Genomic DNA, 19,292 nt, shown 5'->3' on the forward strand with positions numbered 1-19,292 from the left:
TAAATTCCCAGTCCCCATCTGGTTTTGTTCTCTCCATGAAATCTGATATCTGGAGACAAGAATGTGGGGCTGTTTTTGATCAACAATAATTGTTTCCCCCTTAATCGACAAACAAGGTACAAATTACGTTAATTACATCAGAGATAGGAGCAAACCTCTTCCTTAACCGCAGCTGTTGGGAACATATTTTGAAGAGAGCATCATGTATGTAAAGTGGATTTTTTATTTTTAAAAATGCATCTTGTCATATAGATGGGGAAGAGCTTAGCAAATCCAGTCAAAGATTTAGGCAGTGTGCACATAGTGCATATGGTGGCAAATGTAACAAATTTGCAAAGAGTGAAGAATAAGGTTTCTTATGAGCTGTATAGTGTGAATGTTTAAATGACAATGGCAACAAATACAGCCCCACAAAGCATTTCAGGCACTCAGCATACCACATTCAAATGTGTTTCTCTACATTTCCCCAATACAGTTCATTACTTCAAGATGGTAAGGAAATGGGCGTAACCAAAAAATAACTCTCTTTATTTTCCTTTTTGAAAGAGTCTTGTTTCTGTTTTTGTTTTAAATCATCCTAAATCAAGAAATAGTAAAGGGAAATAATGACTTATCTTCCTCCCCCCCCCCTTTTTTTAACAGGATGCTTTTCAGGAGACAATGATCACTTCTTGGCAATTCATCAGAGAATGAGCAGGAAGCCAATATTCATTTACCACCATGTGCAAAGTGTCGAGAAGAGTTTGGATACAAGTGATCGGAAGGATTATGGGCACAATTCCCACATATCTTCCCATGGAAAAATAAGCAAGCTGCACCCTGCTGTCATAGTTAAGCCAGCGTACGAACCCTCTCTCAACCTATTAGCTATGACTGGTGATGAGGACCAGGAAGTGGAAAATCTGCCTATTCCAGCAGCTAATGTGATAACTGTGGTAAGTTTTCTCGCTCTAAGTTCTGGCATCATAGCTGAGAACCATCTACTCCAGAGGTGAGGAACCTGTGTCCATCCAGGTGTCATTGAAGTCCAACTCCCATCAGTCCAAGCTGGCATAGACAGTCAGTAGGGATAATGAGAGTTGTAGCTCACCACACTTTGGGGGCAATGTGTTATCTACTCCTGGTGTAGCCTGTTGTTGGTTTTTAGGCTGCTGGTGGCACAAAAGGCAGAGGCCATGTAAGTTTTAGAAGTTAGGGGTTAAGCGTGATTGAATGATCCTCAACAAAACCAAAACCGTTCCTATGCTGCAGGATACCTTGGAGACATCTGCTTTGTTGCACTTGCTGATAAACTAGACAAACCTAGCCGTAACCTGTTGTACACAGAAGGTGATAAAGTGTAAGAAGCCCTGAAGGCTTGCTAGGAAACGAGGAGCAAAATGATGAATGAATTTGAATTTACAAACTTTCCTAGTGTAAAACAAAAAAACGTTGAGGACCACCAACTCAAGACCAAGCTTTTTTTGCCATTGGTTGCCCTGGGTGTACTAGAGACAGCATATACAGGACAAACTATCACATTTCCAAGAGAGGAGCAACAGTGGTCATCCCTGACCACTGGGCACACTGAGTGGGCTTATGGGAGTTGAAGCCTAGCAATACATGGAGGCTATAGGAAATGTCGCTGAGGAGATGCAGTGATGAGGACATCTGCCTCTCTGTGTAGTTGTTAGAGATACAGCACCAGTGTCAATGAAAATAAGTGGAAAATCACAATCTTTGCCAACCTTGTGCCTTCCAGATGTTTTGGACTACAACTCCCATCAGCCTTGGCCACCCATGCTGACTGAGATTGATGGGAGTTGCATCCACAGCACCAGATCGGCAAAGACCGAAAGAATTGCCGAACTTCCTTTCTTTTCCCGCATGTGGATAAAGCTGAGCCATGCAGGTGGGAGGCAGGCGCACGCTTAACACAGCTACCATAAACATAGCAGCAGCTGCTTTTTAAAAGGAAAATGTGTTGCAATTTGCATGAATTATATGGCAACCCCACATGTGTAGAACAGAACGTGAAAGCTCCCTCGATTTGGCCTGAATTCTTCTACTGTGTGGGGGTTTGGGTTTTTGTTTTTTTTACATAAATACCTGAAGCCTGAATTAAGCACATTTGCAGTTGGTCATTCTTACATAACTGCCCCATTAAATCTCCATTAGCTGCCTAGTGAGAGTCCTGACTTCCTCTACTTAATGCATTTGTGCAGAGCAGAGGCTGCTCTCCTGCGAGTGCCGGCCTGACTGAGAGCCATATGGGCAGCAATGGCTGGAGCACAACAGTGTGAATTAAGCACCCGGTTAGCCTCTATTTAGAGTACAAGCCCTTCTGTGAGGATATCTGAGGACTTTCTACTTATAGTATTGCCTCGTCGGGGTGGGCAGAGAAGTATTTCAGTGCACAATTATGGAGAGGAGAGTCAACTGCCAAACTGAATAATCATTCGCAAATAAATTTCCCTCAGGAATGTCTTTGGGGAAGCCTTGACAGTTGGGGTTCTCCCGTGTTCCAGGAAAGCTGTGGGCCAGTGAGCGGTTAGGAGAGATTTGGGTTTAAGAATCTGAATGTTCTTCCCCGCAGAGAGTCATTCCTCTCTCAAAGCATTTTTTGAATGATTTGCATTTTATTGCCGTGCACTTTTCCTCTTTGTTTGCTTGCTGCTTTTGCTCTCCCCCCCTTTTTTTTTTGCTTTGAACTTTCAGGAGCATTTTTTGTCATCTTGCTGACCTTTCCAGGAACACTAATACGCAAAGACGCTCCCTTGTGCATTAGTCACCTTCAAATAAATGAGGTTATGTCAGGGTTGGGGAACTGGCGGTTTTTTGGGACTACAACTTCCATCAGGCCTGACCATTGGCCATACTGGCTGGGGCTGATGGGAGCTGGAATCCAACAACACCCAGGGGTTGTGGTGGTCACAGCTTCCCCACCCAGTTTTGCTTTTTGGAAATCTTAGTGAAGGCTTTGATAGTAGGGCTTCTCCTGTGTTCTGTCAGGTGGTCTTTGTCTGAATCCATTCTTCATTTATTAACCCCCAGTTGTGCCACCATTTGATCCCCCAAAGTGCCACTGAGGCAGGTTTACAATATTAACACACCTACTCAAATAATGGTTCAGATCTGGAGCTGGTGACTTGGGCCAGTGGCAGAGAAAGCCTCTCAGGCACCTGGGGCAGCATGCCCAGGGGCAGGGCGAACCACCCATAGGGCCGGGGGGTGCGGTGCCCACAAGGACAGAATGGGGCGCTCGCATCCCATGCTGTCCCATGCTGCCCCGTTCCGCCCCTATGGGTGCCATGCACCCCGTCCCTATGGGCGCCACGGGGCATGCAGAGCCAATAAGGACAGGGCATGTGGTTCCCATACATGGGGCCCATAGGGACAGGGCGTGCAGGGGGGCCTCAGCCGCCCTATAGCCTGGGGGGGAGGCAGCGGACAGACAGCACAGAGCCTGTGGCCACTTAGATGCGTGGCCCATGTGTGCTGCAGCCCCGCTATGATGAGTGCCGCCCGCCATTTGGTCCCCCCCTCCTGTCAGGGTGACACCCAGGGTAGACCGCAACCCCCTTCCTATGCCCCTGACTTGGGCAGCTGCTCTATCTCATGCCAGCCTACCTCATAGGCAGGGCTTTTTTTCAGCTGGAACTCAATGGAGCTCAGTTCCGTCACCTCTCAGTCACCATTACAAGAGAACAAGGGAGGTTTTCATGGTGAGTTCTGGCACCTCTTTTTCTAGAAAAATAGTACTGCTCATAAGGTTATTATGAGGAGAGAGAAAAATGGGGTAAGATCAGTGTAGCATGTCTTGGGCTCATTGGGGAAAGGGTGGAATAATGTTTTAAATAAAATTATATTTATTTCAACCATTTACTCAATCTTGCTAGGGTGGCTTACAAAAATCCAGGAATCTCTGCTCTCAGGTTTACAATCTAAGAATACATGGCATGAGAGGGAAAGGGGGTCGGAGGAAAAAGTTTAAAGCATGGGGACCAGTTATTATAAAGAATATGGCTGCCTAAGACACCCCCCTCTCCCCTCCCGCCACCAGATCAGCAATTGTTATTTTACAGATCCCGTTTCTTTGAGTGGGTTTTGCCAAGGAAACCTGACCTTTAGATCCTGACTTTACTAGTGCTCCTGGTTCTTGAACTCATGAGAGCAATTGCAAGTCATAATATCTCCTGCAATCCAATTGCATCCTTTGAGTGCATTATGATGGAGTAGGAAAGTCTGGAAAGCGAGCTTATTTTTTCCTTTTAAATGCTGCCAGTGCTTGCAGCAGAACAAGAAGGTTCTGAGCGCTATCCAGTTTTATGTATTTGCAAAGTAGAAGCAGGAATGGTGGGTGGGTGAATGTGCTATCGATCCTCCTTATTATGAGTGAAAATTTTGCATTAGAAAATGAGAATCTGAACAAAAACACACACCAAAAGCTGTATTGCTACCCTATTACCATTTCCTTGAAACAGATTGCAGATGCTGAGAACTGGATGTAGCTAAGCAAAAAGAAAAAGAAAATTGCTTTGTGGATCTCTCAATAAAGGAACTATGCTAATGGATAATCTGAGGATACATCTTGGTGTAAACCTGATCATTTTATTTGTATGAATAGGAGGTAAAGGGATTTTTTCCCCTCCCAGGCATAATTTCATATAACCTTGAGGGGCTTCCTACTGCAAGACAATGTTGTTCTTATCTGATGTTTTTAGCCTTTTCTATTAAGGAGCAACAGGAAATTGCTATGCAATTTCTAAGTGCCCAAAGCAGAATTTGATTATACCATAAGTAGGCCCCACAGATTCAGACTGACTGTTCCTCTTTAAATTTGGGCTTTAACTGTGCCTTTTTTTTTTTTGCAAATGTTCACAGTCGACTGCCTTAAGTTTTGTGTTGTTTGTTTTTTTTTTTTTAAAAAAAGAAGCACTTGAAATAAAATATAAGATCAAATGTGGCTTTTCTAGTTTCCCAGAAGATTTGATGTTCACAGAACTGGCTGAACTGAAAACAGAAGAATCCACTCAAACCTGACAACTTGCCCTGTTTGAATGGGAGCTATCTGGTGCAATTTGAAAAATAAATTAGAAAGTGAAAATAAAAGGTGTTATCATGTGTACTTTGAAATGTGATCTTCTGGCCTGGCCTTTGCCCTAGGACTCTTGCAGGCAGGTGATTATTGTGGAATAGATGCTCCTCAGTGTGGAAGTTTTTTGCAACTCCCACACAATGGCGATTTCATCAAAATGCCAAAAACACCTATTGCCGATGAACTGTGTGATAGCTCATTGACCCATGTGCAGGGCCAGCTTTATGCATAAACTAAGGAAACCATAACTCAGAGCCTCAGATTATGAGGGGCCTCTAAATTCAATTTTTAAAAACTAGATTTCAAGTTTTAAATAATTGCTTAATAAAGGAAACAGGATAAACAGACTATAAAACAAATGTTGTTTTGAGGCATACCCTCCAACAACTTGAGTCCCTAAACCAGTATGTTGGGTCTTCCCACCTGTGCTCCCGTTCGAGTCACATGACCCGCACAAGATCACGAAGCCCATAATATGCGCTTCTTTTCAGGGCTGTGCTTGCATGGTACCCAAAACTGTGACCTCCCAAAAAGCGCATTTCAGGGCAAGATGTTGATGCAGAATTGCATGAGCACCAAAATTTCATGAGCACCAAAAATGGTTTCCATGTTCACACAAGAAAACGGGATGTCCCTTTTTTCCAGGGCACTTGTGGGGTATGGTAAGATGGCAAAAGTATACTTAATTCCTACACAGTTCTTTGTCATATAGTGTTGATAAATCTGTGCATAAATAACTATAATGTAGTTTTGTATATGCCATTCACAAGGTGTTTTCATTTAAAGGTATTTTATCTGCAAATAGGCTGATGGCGAGTTGTTTATGTTTGTTAGGTGATTGGCTTTCACTGAATCCTCATATATGACAATTTAAAAGTTTAGTATTTCTGTTTTCATCGTACTTTGTGTCACCGAAAAACATGTGTATATTTCTAACATGATGTGGCCTCCTAAATTTGGCAAAGCTTAAAGCCTCAGCATGTCTTAATTTAGCCCTACAGCGCTAAGAAACACCACTTAGCAGGGCTGGCCCAAGACGTTTTGCTGCCTGAGGCGAAGAAGATAATAGCACCTACCCTCCAATCCTGTACCTAGTCCTACTGGACTAGCAGTTGAATCTTTCTTTAGTACTTGTGACAGAACAACACTGTACCTGAGGGTTGCAGGGTAGTTCAGGGGGGCATGGAACAGGCTAGCACAGTAGATTTAGGGAGAACAGTGAAAGGGCTGCTGTGACCTCTAGCAGCTGCTGCCTGAGGCAGCTGCTTCACTCTGTCTAATGCTAGGGCTGGGCCTGCACACTGGTACCAAGGGATATCCTCTGGCAGCTTGCAGTGTGGAAGTAGGTCATTACATGCATGTCTCTTATCGTTTAACTTCACCTTCCTATGATTGTTCCCCTCTCCCACCCCCCCAAAAAACAACAACACCCAACACCTTCATTTTCTTTTTATGGTTTGGACCACTTTATGGCAACATGATTCCTTCAAGCCATGTAGCCCTCGGATCCCAGATTTCCTTCTTAGGGAAAGATGCTTTGTCCCCTTTATTTTGTGAATAATTCTAATTGGCACGGCACGTGTTCCAAATGGCATCCAAGGAGCCTCCAGCTCTGTCGTTCTGTATTTTGTTTGCACAAAGAAGTTTGCTGGCCTCATTTCCTTTTTGCTTCCTTCGGTGCACTTCAGCAGGGATAATTGTGGGACGAACTATTATGCTGGCATTGTGCTTGCTGTCAGTCTTTATAGAGAGGGCAAAAAGGAATGTGTTTAGAGTCTAATGTACACTAGAACATCCCAAAGGCATTTTTATTTTTATTTTTGTCTTGTTCCATATAAAGTGAAGAGGAAAAATAAGAGTGCAATATATTCTTAATTTATCATGTGTGGAGTGCAGTGCAGTCCTATGCACATATACTTGGAAGCAAGCCTCACTGAATTAAATGGGCATTGCTCTCGAGTAAGTGGGCATAGGATTGCAGCCGTAGGACTGTATTCAACTAAATCCTACAGAAATCTGACCCATTGAAATGAATGAGCATGTTAATCATGTCCATTAACTTCAAGGGGTCTTTTCTGAGAAGGACTAGTGTATACAAGGACTAGTGTATACCATGTATACAAAACCCACTGTGCCAGCCCAGCCCTCACTGCTGCTGTTGCAATGTGGGCATGGGGCACAGAGGACTCACAGGGCTGCACTGTACCACCTGCCCACCAGCCTGCACAGGGGGGAGCCCAGCCAACCGATGCAGCCCTAGGCCAGTGCATCACCCCGATGCTGGTCAGGCGTCCATTCAGCGAGGGGCACTGTGGCACTACAGCATGGCTAGCAGCAGGCAGGGTGGGAATGGGATGGGAATTCCTATGTTGAGGCACATGGTTCACATCCCCTCAAAATCATCTTCCCCTGCCCCCTCCCCGACCTTCTGTTCCATCTGGACCAAAATGGGGACCCTCTTCCTGATGATGTGACTTCGTGGATGATTAATGGCCTATAGCTTGGTAGGCTGTCAATGCATGAGGAAACCTTGCCTTAAAAAAACAAAAACCTAGTGGACTGTTAGCAAGTTTTGCAAATGGGGCCAAGCTGGGATCTCTATTATCATTATTAGTACTATATTATGGTTCCCATAACAAATGTTGTATCATCCTTCTGTTGTCCTTTGCTTCAAGGTCACTCCTAACTGACAATTGGTAATGGAGCTTAATTCTTATTTGGCTGTGTTCCAGAAAGAGATGGGTGAAAGGTTTTCAGAAATCGAAGGTTGAGTTAATGCATGTCCTGTTCACTGCATGGTGGAAGCCTTATGGGGAAGAACTAGAGCTAAGAATATATATGCAATAAAACATTATAATTAGGCATTAGTATTGGGTATGGTCAAGAAGATATATGGTAAATATATGTGTTACCCTCAAGCAATCTTTGTTCCGATGTGGGTTTGAAATAGAGTTTTATGTCCTTTATCAGTTCTTGGAGAATATTGTGAGAATATATTCTCTACAGTCTTGGGTGATATATACTTGAGAGATGATGGTGTGGAAATCATCGAACTGTTGAGTTGGAAGGGACCCCAAGAGTCATCTAGTCCATAAATGCATCTATCTTGTGTTAAATTTCAATTCAGATTAACAGTTTGGGTAGTTGTTTTCCTTTTCTCCCCTCTCCTATTATCCTTCTCCCATAATTATTTATTATTTTGGACATTAATATACTGTTTTGGGGGGGTGCAAAATGTTTTCCAGCTGGTCCAAATAACACAGTTGAGCAATACAGTATGAACCAGCAAAATTAAAGAATGCCAGATGAAAACAACATTATGCAGAGATTTCAGTTTTGAAATTGTATTGGCTATGCTGTCCTTTTGCCCAAGAATGGTACAAGTGGTTTTTGTTTGTTTGCTTTGGTCTTTCTGTGATCTGTTAGTATTTTTGTAATTATGAATTATTTGGGTAAATGGCTTCTGGCACTATTTACATTGTGCTGCGTATAATATGACTTTGACCGATAACAGAACAGTCACCCAGGCTAATGAACACAAGCCCTGCTTTGCTGGCAATTTCTAACTTCTTCCATACAGGGCAAAACCTGCATGTAATGGACTCATTTGTGCCGTCCTAATGTGACCAATATGTCTTGTCTTTTTATGAACCATCCTTATTGATTGCCTGTTCAGTTTTATTCTCAACACTTATAGGAAATCATAGCTAATGTACGTCCAGTGCAAAGGCTCATGGATTTTTTGAATCTTAAGGGAAAGCCAAGACAGCGACACAGGAGAGCAAGCAGATTCATTAGCAGCATGCCAGACAACTTCCATTAACGTATTAATTAATTATTGCAGTCTAAAATCTAATTATATTCAACATACTTACAGACCAGGACCAGACTTTGTCTAGTGTCCTTCACTTTAATCACTTTCTTTATTCAGTCAGTGTAAATGAGTCTCTTCAAATAAAAACATCTTGAAGGTCCCAGGCCACAGAGAGGTTAGGCTGGCCTCAACTAAAGCCAGGGCTTTTTCGGCTGTGGCTCTGAGCTGGTGGAACACTCTGTCACAAGAGACTAGGGCCCTGCGGGACTTGACATCTTTCCACAGGGACTGCAAGACAGAGCTGTTCCACCAGGACTTTGGCCAGGGCACAGCTTGACTCCCTCCTTTGGCAATCTTCACGGAGCTCTGGCCCAATGGTTGCCATTGGTTTGATTTGAATTAATTTTATAATGAATGATTTTAGAGTGTTGTGTTGTGTTGTACTGTTGTACTGTTTTATTGTTGTTAGCTGCCCTGAGCCCGGCTTCGGCTGCGGAGGGCGGGATATAAATAAAAATTATTATTATTATTATTATTATTATTATTATTATTATTATTATTAATAGACCCACCTTTTGTCCAGCGATCTGGCATAGGATCAAATGCGTAAAGAATGCTATATGTACAAATGGACATCTTAATCCTTCCAAGCAGTGCTGTTGGCGGCATCCAGCTGTCTCGAGAGACAGTGGAGTGTGCCTCCAGGGGTGAAGTCAAGCCACTGCACTTGCAGTACTGAAGCAACTTTCCAGGGTGTGCAAGCCTGGGCAGTGTGTATGGGGTCCTGGACTGCTCAGACAACAAGACCACCCCCCCAGCCTCTCTGATGTGGTCCAAAGAAAAGCAGAGCAGTGCGTTTGCTGCTCTGGAAAAAGTCCCACATTCTGCACTCCTCCACATTCCCCCAGCACAGCCCCACTGATCTTGTCAATTTGCTCCCTATTTTTGTCCTTTTAACAGAAGATATCCATGGGAGATTGTTGCAACGTGTCTACGTGGGATGACAGGCAACAAGTGACGAGGGGGCTTTGCTCAGTTTCCCAGGCAGTTTGTTCCTTTGGTTCAAAGCAATCTCTTAAAAGCCTACCTCTGAAGTCATTTTAAATCAAATACATTAGCATCCACCCAAAGGCAAACTAGCAAGAAATTGCCTCTTTATTGTGGTTCTTGGCTTATACAAGAACTGCAGGGACACATAGGTGATTATAATACCCAGTTAAAGGCATGTGAAGAATATGAGAAGCAAAAATAACCCCCCAACAACCCCTAACTGTTTGACATAAATGCTTTGTGCTGCCAAGTGTGAAAGCATTCAGCGTTGGAAGTCTTGAGTATTGAAAATTGCTTTTAGAACAAATATTCAAATAAGGTGCTGCTGCTGTTTATTCCCTGTGTTAGGGATAGGGAACGTCAGGCCCACGGACAGATGTGACCCCAGCTGGCCCTTTCCAGGCCACACCCCTCCTGAAGCGCACCAACTCACAGGGTTGCCAACTTGAATAAAATATTAGGGGGGCCCAGGTAAGCCCCGTGCCATATAATTGATCACAAGACATGGTATGACATCTGATGGGAGGATGTTCCACAGGGCGGGCGCCACTACTGAGAAGGCCCTCTGCCTGGTTCCCTGTAACCTCACTTCTCACAGTGAGGGAACCGCCAGAAGGCCCTCGGCACTGGACCTCAGTGTCCAGGCTGAACGATGGGGGTGGAGACGCTCCTTCAGGCATACTGGGCCAGAGCCATTTAGGGCTTTAAAGGTCAGCACCAACACTTTGAATTGGGCTCAGAAATGAACTGGGAGCCAATGAAGGTCTTTCAGGACTGGTGTTACGTGGTCTCGGCAGCCACTCCCAGTCACCAGTCTAGCTGCCGCATTCTGGATTAGTTGCAGTTTCCGGGTCACCTTGAAAGGTAGCCCCACGTAGAGTGCATTGCAGTAGTCCAAGCGAGAGATAACTAGAGCATGCACCACTCTGGCGAGACAGTCTGCGGGCGGGTAGGGTCTCAGTTGGCATATTGTGATTATGATTATGATTATAATTATGATTATACAGATCAGTAGTAGAGAAGGTTTTTGGATTTGAACTTTTAGGGTGCCAGTCAGGGTAGATTTGCAAAGCACAAAGAGCAAGAGATCACCTAACTCTCATCAGCAGCCAGAGACCCTATGCATGACTTATACTGTCCGTCCTGCAAAGATGTCAAGAAGTGCTCTGGCTGAATTAGATTACAGGATTGTACTGTGAGTGTAGTATAGGGAGTATAGTATAGGGATGACCCAGCTGAGGTGAATTGAATGGGAGATATAGGTGTTCAAGTACACAGTACATCATGATGCCATGTCCTGTGAAAGCACACACCATGAAAAGACATGTAAGAAGACTGTTCCTTTGGAACAAGCGTGGGATCTTAAGTATTTTGCAGAATGAAAAATCTATATATATATGCTGGGACCCCAGTTGTCATTACCTTTTGTGCAAATGACCTTTCCTGAAATGTATGAGGGTGAATAGTGAAGGATCTTTTTAATTCAGCTCCTGACAACCACGTTCTGTTCATAAGCAGGAGATCTGTACCATTCTGCTTTCCACAAAATCATCGGCGGTTCACATTTTCCTGTAAAGAGACAGCTGGACCAAAGAGAATACGACAACACGAGGAGATAAAAGGAAATCTTAACTTCAGAGCAAAGGAAATGGCATACTCTTTTCCTTGAGCAAAAAGAAGAGTGTGATAGAAGATTACCCATGCCTCCTGATTCATACAATAACAAAAATGTTTTTTTTTCTTTTAAATGCTTTTATTTTAAAAAGAATGAAAGATGCAGTTTTCATTTTTTTAAAAAAGGCTTAATTGCAATCCGTGTGCCACTGAAGGCAGTGATTTTCATAGCTATAAGAATGCATATTTAGAGTGACTGAAATCCACAATTTTAAAAACAAGGCACTTTTATAGGCAGTTCGTTGGTGGCAATAAAATAGCTTTCAGATACTTTACTACAGATGTGCTACTAGAACAACAAGTGGGAACAGCAGCAAAATTTTGCAATGTAAAGGGCTCCTATTCAGTGCCATACACCTTTTCCAAGACACTCCCTTCCACTATCGCCTCCCCAGTTTTCCATTCCCTACTTTGACTGCCAGCAATCCATAGCAATTGAGCATGTCCAATCCTTACTGGCTGTTTGGTTTTTTCATTTTATTTTTTTATTCTCCTTAGGCTTCATTTTAATTTGTAAACTACCGTTTGGCAAACTTTGGGGTTCCTCAGCTTCTCGATCTCCACCCCCTTTGCGTGTGAAGGGTGTCATCTTGGCTATAAGGATCTACCCTCGGAAAATGAGTCACCCTTGGTTTATAGGATGTAAATGAAGCTGATGCATTTACATTTACAGGGAGCTAACTATATATTTTAATCCTGTCATCCTATTTGAGGCTTCCAGGAATATCTGTAGTGGCGTAATCTCATAGCATATGATGCTTTGCGTGCTTTGTACCATGTATGGAGGCAACTTGAAAGTTTAAGAAAGACTCTCAAATTAATATACTGCTTTGAACATACTGGCAAGCACCAGCTACAAGTCATTAAAAAATGAAGAGTGACTATGTAAGTACTGATTATTATAGAGCCTGGGGATTTAAGGTGTCATTAACATTAAGAGGGAATCCGTTGTTAGAAATTTATCTGTTGATAGATTTTGGTAAATATGGTTTATGTGATTTGATTAATGTGATTTGCATCTCTGCTTTTGGATATTATTATCAGATGAACTGAGATAGTAACATAACTTTAATTTCCCTGTCTCCTATATAGATTGACCTTATTAGATTCTAGTGAACATTTGTTCATTTACTTCATTTTTCCAGTTGCCATTTGAAAACATCAACACCTGGAGTGGTTTTCGTTCCTTTTCAGTGTTTGTGCCTAGCACAGGGTCAGGGCCATATAAATCTTAAACATCTGTAAAACCAGAGTTTCTAATCCACTACTCAGACACATTGGGGAGAAGGTGCAATTTAACTGTGGAGTTTAACGTGCAATTTTCCTGTGTGTTCATGAAGAAAATGGAGATGCAATAATAATAAATCATAAAGAGGGGAAAGAAATACTTGATCATCCCACTCACTGAAATTATACAGCTAGCCGGAGTTTCAAATAGTATAGCAGGGGTTTCATTGCAAGCCAAGTCAAATAGTCTTTAATAAATAATTTGCTTTGAGTAATTTGAGTGTCTTTAAACATTAGCAATTTGCATATAGGCCTGGTAAACAAAAATGGATTAAGATTAGTGTAGAAACCATAAAGCCTTTATGTTCACACTGGGAGCCTCTTCTAGAATATCTATCAGCCTTTTAAAAAGTAGTTTACTAGTCCCTAATAAAGAGATAGACTTAAATCTGATTTGCCATGCTCAAGTTTAGAATTTAGGGATACAATGAAAACTTAGGCTTGTAAGGCTAAGGAATTAATATTTGCCTGCGATAACAATGCTATACCAAACCTTGTCACTGAAGCAATCAGAGAATTTTGGTAGGGTTGCAAAATGTCTGGAATTTCCCGGGTATAGCTGGTATTCGGCCCTCTAAGAAAAAAAAAGCAGCTGGATTTTCACTTTTTGAATTATGGACTGTTTGTACATGGCTCCTTTTGGTATAACTTATCCTCACTCACTTGGCCAGAAAGAAAAGGAGCAAGAGAGATAAGCCCAGTGGTAAAAGTCTGGCTGCAGCCCATAATTATAGGAATGACTAAATTTACCTCCATAATAGGCACTCTATTACTGGGCTCAGTCAGCAAATCACACAGATGACACAACTGTTCTTGCCTTTTAGCCTTACGGGAAACATTCTGCAGAAGACAGAAATAGGTTTGTCCTGAACATTTAAAAACCAGAAACACAAACTCTGATATTTTTCTATATGTAATTCCAGTTTATTATATATTTGGGACTACAGTGCCTGGCTTCAGAAAAAGCTTTATTTATATGAAGTGGTGCATTCTGTGAAATACGCTCTTTAATGCAACTTTCTATTAGGGCTGTGCGCTAGATTTGGCTGAGGCCCAAGTACTGAGCCAAATCAGGCTTACTTGGGGTGACTCAGGCATTGGACGAATCGGGTGCAGATGGTCTCATGTGGGGTTGGATGGCCTAGGACATTCCAGGGCTGTCAGGGAGGCAAGGCATCAGGAAGGAAAGAGCTGCAGGCATTGGGTGGGGAAACCCAGCAGAAAGTTTGAGACCTATTCCGCCTACCAGCTGCGACTGGTAGACAGGAGGTCAGGTAAGCCCTGTCAACTGCTATTATGTGTGTGTGAGAGAGAACAGTGTTAAGCCAGAATTTCTGCAGTTTAAAATGGGTTTAATGAGGAGTTGTGCAGACTTAATTGAGATTAGTCTCTGCCTGGTACTAAAGATCTTTTAAGTTGCACAGAGGGCAGTTGTGACTAAGAAACCAAAATGACTGATCCCCTATTTTTTGAAAACATAACATCCAGCACTTTGCTTGCATCTCTCTTAATCCTTAATTGAAGCATATCAGTCCCCCGAGAAGCACAGAACAGAAGCAAAGAAAAATGTGGTGGTCATAATACTGTATTAGCAAAGCTCATTTCAGCTGATTGCTAAGATAAGAAGTCAAGGGAAGCCGAATTTGGAAGCATTACTTAGTGGTCAGAAAGCATGTCGCCTCCCACCCCACCCCCACCCCCAAGTAAAGCAATACCATCTTCAGGTGATAGAAAATTAACTCCCTCTTATTTTAGGTTCCCTCTCTTGTATGGCTAAACTTCTACCTGGGGACAACACCTTAAAATTGCAAAGATTTTAAGGGATGTCCACAACTGAGATTGCGTGTTGGGCAGTCTAAATCTGTATCCCGATTAATTTGCCTTTTGAGGGATGGATGAATCTGCCAGTTTTGCTTCTTTAAGTTTCTCATTTTTCTAGTCTTAAATTCAGTTCTTCACACAGCAATTTGTGATTTTTCAAACAGAAGAACCCTCCTGAAATTCACGAGCATTTTAATTCCTCCTAATAGACACAAGTTTGTGTGCAGTTTTAACCAACACATACATCCTTGCGAGCAATCTCTAATGCATTTTTGTATGTTATTTTCACCTAATATGTGCATTTTGTCCATACAGTTGACTTGTAGAACAACATCATAAAATTTGGGAAAGTGTGGTTTTCAGAGGATAGCTGTGTTTTCATTTGAACATTGGTTTGAGAAGTGCAAATTAGATAGCTTCTCGTTTAAATGCAAAATCTCGATGGCTGGAGTTTGCTACATGCTCTAGATCTTGCCTATTGTTATTGCCTCTGCATTCCTTTTTCTCCTGAGCATGGTAGTCTCTGCTACCACTGAGGAAGGAGGCAAGGTAAGAAGAGGCTGTGCCACGCTTTAACCAAAGCAACAGCCCAGCGATAGGCTGCAAGGATGCTTTAGGTCTCCAGTTTAATTGACTTCCCTCCCCCTCTTGTTTCCTCTTTTCCAAACGCATGTGTTAATATGCTTTTTTAAAAAAATCAGTGGTGAGCTCTTGGCACTGGGGAAGAATGAGATCAAAGAGAAACAGCAGAGATATTGAGCATGCAGAGCTGGAGTTTTGGAGAGCTCTTCGGCGTGCACTTCAAAATGAGTGTCAATAGGACTCGAAATGAGGGCAGGAATCTCCCCGAAGTCTGTGTGCACTAAAGAGCCAGTGAGATGCTCCAACAGCAGGTATTAATTTCTTCAGTCAACAGGCACAGAAAGCCATGGCTCAGGCAACCGTGCCGTGAATAAGGTAAAAGCAAGCAAAGAAGTGGCTTCAGGTGCGTCATATGACTATGCAGGGGGCAGAAAGGGAAGCTTCTTGTTCTTTTCTGCATCTCTGTCAGATACTAAAGGACAGTTCTGCACCTCCCTCAGCTGGGAAATAAGCAACCTTCCAATATAGTCCAATAAGAAGACATAAGAACATAAGAAGGGCCTGCTGGACTGATGGCCAGCATTCTGTTCTTACAGTGGTCAAGCAGATGCCTGCGGGAAGTCCGTGAGTGTGACAGCATTCGCTACACATGTAGTTTCCAGCGACTGGTATAGAGAGGATTGCTGTCTTCAACACTACAGGGAGAACATAGCCATTGTGGCTAGTCCCCACAGACAGCCTTATCTTCCAGGTATTTCTCTAATCCCTTTATAAACCTATCCAGGTTGGTAGAACGAAGCGAGGTACCACTTTTCACTCCAGCCTCTGATGTCTGGGTCACTGCTGCGGTTATGTATCAGGTGCAAGGAGTGTTGGGAAATGTAGTTTTCCAGCTCTCGGTGAGCAAGTCAAATACAGGGCTTGGAGAGACGCAGGCAAGTGGGTCAGTTAGCGACAGAGTCTGAATTGGCTCAGAATAAATGGACTGCACAATCCCAGCCATGTCTACTCAGAAGTCAGTCCTATTAAATTCAGTGATGCTCCCGGATAACTGGGGCTAGGATTGCAGTTATTTTCGTAGCCCCTCTACCCCCCAAATTGTATTCCCCCCTCCCACCCAATTTTAAGCTTGACTTGTGGCGTTCTCTCCATTAGCAATTTATGCAGGTACATTGTGAAGATGCACAGCGAGAAGCATCCCAGGTAGCATATTTCATCTCTCTTTTGGAAAAGTATAAAAAAGCCTGGTATGCTGCTTTATGTTCACACCTTGTACACAAATTTCATTTAAGTTTCTTTTAATTGTTTAGAAACCTAATTCTTTTTCAAGAATGGGTTGTTTACATTCCAGCCTTTATCAATCACACCTGAACTTTTGTAAAAGCTGCATTTTGTCGATTCTAGTGCGTTCTACCTCATTGTGACTTGCAGAATATCCACATCATTATGTGAAGATAGTTTGATCATTTTGGAATGTGCTGCAAATGATCAGTTATAAAATATATGCAGGTATCTTAACGGGTGTCAGAGTCACCCGTGGTCCCAGCTCACAAGAGACCAAAGTCCACTCCAGCTTATGTACAAAAGCTTTTATTCAAGAACATCAGTAGCTTTAGATCCGAAGTCCGTGACCCTACGTCTGTTACCCTTAGACCGCTGCATTGCCCTCAATACTACTTTCCTCCCCTTCCGGCAGCACGTTTTGCCCTGATCTCCTTCCCCTCTCTGCTTCCTGTTCTGCTCCTTCTGACACACTGGTCACTCCTCCCCCCTCACTCCGTTCCAGCGGAGCAGCCGGTCTCGCTCTCCAACTCCCACTGGGGGTTCCCCCTTCCTTTCCCTGCTCCTGACTGCTTCCCCCTCTAGCTCCCCTTGGCTTGACCAGAGGGGCTCCCTTTTGGGAGTCCTCCGATTCACTGGACGGACTCATGGACAATCTTGGGTCATTGTCATCCTCTTCCTCGTCAGTCTGGAATCCTTCCCCCTCACTCTGCGTCTCTCTCCCTGAACCCCTGACAACGGGCTTTAGTAATATATGTGGAGTCTCGTTTCCTTAGCTGAGTTTCTCTTTTGCCATGTTGAGTACTTTCCACAACCATGTTGAGTACTTTCCGTATTAAAATGCTAAATAATATATCACTAATGAGCTTGGTCTCTAGAGTTCATAATATTTGACTTTTGCGGATACAGTAATGCAGAAAGAGAGATAATGAAAATCAGAAATTAATTCGCTGGGAAGCTTCTTTCACTTTTCACATGTATTTTGGCTGGTACATAATTCGACCTCTTTTTTCTGGTCTCCTAAGTATCATTGGCAAGAAATTGGAGCATTGCAATTATTTCTAGTCATGAGTTTTGTCATTTTCCTATGATTAAAATCTCAATGTCCGTGTTATATGAAGTGTGTTCATAGCTTATTGTGGTTTATATCCACACTATGCACACACTACATTTACTCCGTGTTTTTCTGTATTGCTTTTTCATGTTAAAAGCAATGGTGTATTCTTTCCTGGATGCAACTTTCAATTCCCATTAACATTAACGGGAGAAAGCCACAGGCATCAAGGAGATAGAATAGTCCCCTGAGGCCATTAGGTTCTCTTCCATGCTTTCAAAACACATGGCAAGGGAATGGAAAGTACAAGGGCATTTCAAGGAGAGATATTAAATTACACTCCTCATTGCATGGAGTGGGTGAGAATGGGGGAAATGGGCAGGGGCACAAGGCCAAGCACACACACATCAGTGTGGATCACTTGGGGTAACTGATCCATTCAGCAAATGATTTCCCCACCAGCACCATTGCAAATTAGGCTAGCAAGGCCAGTGGATATGAAGATTTTGGTGAGGTTCAGGAAATGCTGTTGTTAGACTTTGCTGATCTCATGGTTGTTCCCACCTTCCACTTTTTGTCAGCCTCTTCTTCCAAGTACTGGTGGCCACTTTAAGGTCTCGGTGCCTCTCTTTGAACTCAGTTTCCTTAGATTTTCATGATTAAGACACAAGCTGCCAAGATCAAGACTTTAATAACATTAGTATTGGCATACCCACTGTAAAAAAAATAAATGTAAATGTACAGGACCCTACAGGGGATAATTAGTGAAAAGGAAATAGTTTTAATAACCCTTTAAAGTGAATTCTGGCCCCTCCAAATCTTCAGATGAGCGCTCTCTATACACGCAGCTGCTCAATAGTGTATCTTTTTTCGGATATGGAGAGAGAGAGATGTTTACCCAGTTTCACAATTTGCCCCTGAAACAAGACACAATTTCACCACTGTGAAATAGGGGCAGCTATTTCAAGGGTAAGGCCCCAAACTAGTTTGTCCAGTTTGGATGAGGAATCCTTCTGTAACAGTGGCTTCTTTTTTTAAAAAAAAAAAAAAATGAAACTGTGGGCCACCGACCTCTTTTTTTGTTGTTATACCAGTGGGCACATTTTGGAATTTTGAGGAAGCGCAATGGGCACAAGTCATGAAATAGCTACCACGGTGATGTTGCTTAACACAGAATGACTACCACATGTAAAAGACCTGAAAAAGAGACAGAAACCACAAGAAGTGTGGGCATGCCCGTCCCTCCCCAACTATGAAAAATACACATACACCAGCCACTTCTGATCCTGGCATCCAATGAAATGTGAACATTCCAGGGCAGCCTCTTGTGCATTGTGGATTATTGTGGGAATATATATACCTTTCACAGGCTGCATAAGAGGTACTCGGTTTGCAACCCCTGTTTTAAACATTCAAAAAGTTGCTGAATTGAGACCACTGGTGGTTGGGCAGTGGGCTCCTCTCCCCTTCCTCTACATCTCCTCCCATGTTTACAATTAAATCCATGGCCACTGGAACAAGAACTCCAGCTGCCTCCATGTTTCTCCAATCCCAGAATGCTTATGGAATTCCAGAGGCCACATCCTTAATGGCATATCTGTTGCTGTGCATAATAAATGTGCTGGGGGGGGGGTTGCCCTCACCTGTCCAAA

At 42.9% G+C, this 19,292-nt stretch overlaps 1 protein-coding gene across 2 annotated transcripts in view; it reads left to right on the top strand.

Annotated features, from left to right (window-relative positions):
• Positions 1-19,292, top strand: part of PTPRR (protein tyrosine phosphatase receptor type R) — a 107,163-nt gene that overhangs the window by 22,638 nt on the left and 65,233 nt on the right. For both annotated transcript variants that reach the window (XM_081878745.1, XM_081878746.1), the window contains exon 2: positions 643-935. In XM_081878745.1, coding sequence (XP_081734871.1) covers positions 643-935 — 293 coding nt within the window. The remainder of the gene's footprint in view (positions 1-642; positions 936-19,292) is intronic.

This window comes from Podarcis erhardii (assembly GCF_964252035.2).
Source record: "Podarcis erhardii genome assembly, chromosome: 10".
Classification (NCBI taxonomy): Eukaryota; Metazoa; Chordata; class Lepidosauria; order Squamata; family Lacertidae; genus Podarcis; species Podarcis erhardii.